The following is a 4010-nucleotide window of genomic DNA, read 5'->3' as shown; positions in this document are numbered from 1 at the left end:
CCTCTTGAGTAGATAGGATATTGCTATTGGTGTGTAGTAGCGGGAGGCCAAGGACAGCCCAAAGATTCCCATATCTTGTTTGCTTACAAGATCACTGTGTCTCTCTAGCACTCTGACTCTGTCTCTCCCTATCTCTGTCTTTAAGTATTTCTGTTTTTCTGTTTCTGTCTCTTGCCCAGTCTTTCTCTGTTCCTCTGTCTTATTCCCCCCCTCCATTTTCCCTCCCAAATCTTCAAATTGTTTTGGTTGGGAATCAGGTTTCTTTTTTTTAATAAGTTTTTTTTTTTATTGTGAAAATACTCTACAGAGGGGTTACAGTTACATAAGCAAGGTAATGAGTACATTTCTTATCAAGCATTGTTGCCTCCTCTTTTGTTTTTCCCCTACTATCCCTTCCCTCCCACCTCCTCAACTACACCCCCCCTTGCCTAAATTGTAAAATTCATTTTTCAACTATTTAAACAATTTGTTTTTTGAGAATCAGGTTACTGTGTGCACAGAGAACAGCCAAGATAGGAAACACATATTGAAATTTGGACCTTTATTGAATTTCACGAAGATTGTGACGTGTAGGAACCTTCTAGTGGCTCAGGGAGGTGGCAAGACTTCAGCTAGAACCAGAGATGGGCCAGTGTAAGTGGCACGGAGGACCTGCTCAGCTCTAGTTTCAGATCTCATTTCAGGTTGTCTGGGCTCTTGGATTAATTCTCCCTCAAGATCTTGTTGATCCAGTCCCGGTAGTAGGAGATTCGGGTGAAAACAGCAGGGGGCCTCACATTAATATGTACATAGGATGCAATGCCCTGGGCTATCCCAGCACACAGAATTGGGCCTCCGGAGTCCCCCTAGGAAGGAGAGAGAAAACAGGAGGTGAGCCAACAAGTCCACCACAGCAGGTCCACCACACAGAGTTAGCCCCAGATGCCTGACTCCTCTACTTATATGTGTAGTCTTCTTTCCTGGGGCAGACATCCCCACTTCTTCCTATTACTCCATATATGTCTTGTACAGCAGACAGGATGCATGGTCAGAGAATGTCCTGCATCATGGGAGGAGGGCCACTTTCAGTTTCTTCACTCCTGTGTCCCCCAAACGTTGTCCTTGGTGACAGTTATCTTTATCTATCTGATGCTACTAGAATTCTGACCCCTGAGTAGTGATGGATGGAGAACATAGTTAAAGGATCACCTTGTAAACATTCTTTATCTTTGTGGGATTGCCCACGCACAGCTGACGCTTGTGGTTAAACTTTGGGAAGTGTTTGCAGGCCCAGGGAGGTAAGAGTCTCATCTTCACCTCCTGCAGAACGTCAGAGCTGGGCTCATTCACATTTGTTTGTCCCCAGCCAACTGCCCGGCACATTCTTCCAGGGGGGATGAAGTTGAATTGGGATGGGAGGGGCAGTGTTCCCACAGCCAGAGTCAGTTTGGCTTTCTCCTTCAACTGTGAAAGGAATGAGGGGTTTTCAGCACAGACCAGGGGCTATGAGGTAGTTTGTGGCAACCCAGGCAGGGCAGAGCCAAGAGCTTCGTGTTAGAGCCAAACCACAAAGGAATGGTGAAGGAGTACTGTTTAGACACTGGGCAAGGAAAGTTAAGCTGAAGACAAAGTCTATAAAGAGGTGGAAAAGGAGGAGAAAGATACTGTCACCTTTAGTAACATGATATCGTGGACAATGAAATTATCATCATATTTTGGATGAGGGAATTGCTTTTCAACCTCAATCTTCTGCCACGTGTCTTCATTCCCTGTTGTGTTGTGGGCTCCTAGGGTGACTGTCATGAACCTGTTAGGAGGAAGAAGGAAGGACAAACACAAACAAATGCTAGCTAGAGGTTTCTCCTGACCTGTGTCTATTTTCAGTAGAGGCTAGAATCTTTCACTGGGATAACAGACTCTACCTGAAGTAGACTTCCTTTTTGGGGTCTCATATTTCAGTCAGGGAAGATTCAGGGCAGAATGTCTAGGAATGGCTGGGGAATGAGCCATGGAAGAGCTTGGGGGATAGGGCTCAAGGAAGCCTATACAGAGTCCAGTCTTCGAGAGCAAGAGATGGTAGAGAAAAGGGGAAGAGGTGGTGCTCTGTGAATCCTTTTTTCTACCTCCCATAGAAAGGGTGTGCTCTGGACCCTGGGCACTAATGAATAGTGTTGTTGAAACAGCATGAAGGAAGTGGCCCAGAGAACTGGGTGTAGACTATAAAGTGCATCTTATATATTGGAGCGGGGGTGAAGAGAGCTACTTTTAGGAGACCTTGAAAAGGGCCTCCTTTTTCCTTTATAGGATGCTGTACTCATAGTGACTGAAGCTCAGGGCATCTATGATAAGAGCACATTCATTAAGCCCAATTCTTTTTTTTTTTTTTTTGGTCCTGAAAGTGGACTCAGGACTAGAAACCCCATTCAGCTCTTCCATAGGCATGTCCCAGCTTGTTACCCCAGTTGTTTGTCTTCAAAAGTGAAGATCTTACTTATAGTCTCACCTTCCTGCACAGTGAGCAGCTGTTAGCACAAAGTCTCGCCTGATCAGGAAACCACCACAACCATAAACTTGACCTTGGGAATGGACAATCTCCAGGGAGGCCATGTAAGGGCGGGAGTGTGGCTTGCATTCTGTGCCTCCGATGATCTCCTCTGAAACAGAAAAGCCCAAGCCATGAAGACTGGCATTGATGCTTTATCTTGAGAATGCACAGTTGGGTTAAGGTTGGGAGAAGTTTCCCTTGAATCTCACTCTTGTCCTGATTTCTGGCCATCACCCACTCTCTTTATCTGTTTTTCCCTACTTACAACCTTCACCTCCATTCTTATTCTTTCCTCTGGACGCAACAATCAACCTGCCTTAGAAGCCATGTAGACTTTTTCTTTTTCATTTCAGATTCCCTCCACTCCCACCTTGCCCCGTCTCTGTATAGAGCATGTGATGCAGGTACCTGTCCTGGTCTTCTCATTGTCCATGAACAGCACCACACAGTGGCTCAATCACACAGTTATTTATCTGTAGTCCTGAAGCTCAGAGGATGTCAAGAATGTGCTTATTTTCCTGAGGATCCTCTTCCTCTTCCACTAGCTCTGGGATTCCCCCAACCAATGTAGAATTCTTTGCTCCTGGAAACTACTGTAGGTGACAGAGTGGGTCTAAGGATCTGGAGGGGTGACTTCACTCTTGAAGAGTGATCTTGGGACCTGTTTAAGAATCAGTGATATTCAGCTGGGTTCCAGTGGGTTATACCAGTGGCTTGTATCCTAGCCACTCAGGAAGCTGAGATCTGAGGCTTTTGGTTCAAAGCTAGACCTGGCAGGAAAGTCTGTGAGACTCTTAACTCTAATTAACCACCAAAAAACTGGTAATGGAACTGTGCTCAAGTGGTAGAGCGCTAGTCTTGAGCAAAAATGCTAAAGGATAGAATCAAGGCCCTGAGTTCAGGCCCAAGTATCAGCATCAAAACAAATAAACAAACAAAAGATTTGTCTATATTCAGACTAAACACCTTCATTTTAGGGATTGATCCTGTAGATTACAGAGGAAAGGATCCCAGTACTCACCAGCTTTGGCTCCGGAGCATAAGAAGAAGAGCAGCAGAGGGAGAGAAAGATGATGCATCTTCTTAGAGAGGCTGCAGTGGGCAGTGATGATTTTAGCTTTCAGTCTTTGGATTTATTACTCCCAGTAAGCAAGCAAGCAAGCAAGAAGCAGGGCTGGTAACCACAGGAAATGCACAGTCACATTTCTTCCCTTACCCTAAATTGTCTTTATGATCAAAAGTTTCCCCAGTATCATACTAGAGGTAAAGCTGAAGACGGAACTCCTATATCCTGGCTCTCCATATGAGTTTTCATGCATACATCCTGTCTGGGGAATGGATATGAGAGACAGGATCTTATCTTTCCCAGTCAGGGAAGCTTGTTAAAGGCCATCAGAAACTTTGGGCCAGGGGTAGTCTTCACACTGAGCATTCAGCAGCATGCACGCTGTTGTCACTGTGGCTCACAGTAGTGCATGTATCTTGT

The 4010-nt window shown here is 45.3% G+C and overlaps 1 protein-coding gene across 1 annotated transcript; it reads right to left on the bottom strand.

Moving 5' to 3' along the window:
* Positions 1–549: 549 nt before the first annotated feature.
* LOC122113371 (chymase-like) lies at positions 550–3613 on the bottom strand. Its single transcript, XM_042686336.1, has 5 exons — positions 3546–3613; positions 2483–2633; positions 1651–1786; positions 1189–1443; positions 550–845 (listed from the first exon to the last, which is right to left on the bottom strand). Exons 1-5 carry the CDS (start codon positions 3601–3603, stop codon positions 702–704), a joined length of 744 nt encoding a protein of 247 aa, XP_042542270.1. The 5' UTR covers positions 3604–3613; the 3' UTR covers positions 550–701.
* Positions 3614–4010: the final 397 nt, after the last annotated feature.

The sequence above is a fragment of the Dipodomys spectabilis genome, unplaced genomic scaffold, assembly GCF_019054845.1.
Source record: "Dipodomys spectabilis isolate Male_0828 unplaced genomic scaffold, ASM1905484v1 ptg000097l, whole genome shotgun sequence".
Classification (NCBI taxonomy): domain Eukaryota; kingdom Metazoa; phylum Chordata; class Mammalia; order Rodentia; family Heteromyidae; genus Dipodomys; species Dipodomys spectabilis.
Note: the sequence above shows the minus strand (reverse complement) of the source record. Positions and strands in the feature narration are given on the sequence as shown.

Coding starts and splice junctions, on each gene's coding strand:
- LOC122113371 (XM_042686336.1), bottom strand. CDS start 3,603: ATGCATCATCTTTCTCTCCCTCTGCTGCTCTTCTTCTTATGCTCCGGA. Junction 1,787..2,482: donor GCTGCTCACTGTGCAGGAAG/GTGAGACTATAA, acceptor TCCTCCTAACAG/GTTCATGACAGTCACCCTAG. Junction 1,444..1,650: donor ACGATATCATGTTACTAAAG/GTGACAGTATCT, acceptor TTCCTTTCACAG/TTGAAGGAGAAAGCCAAACT.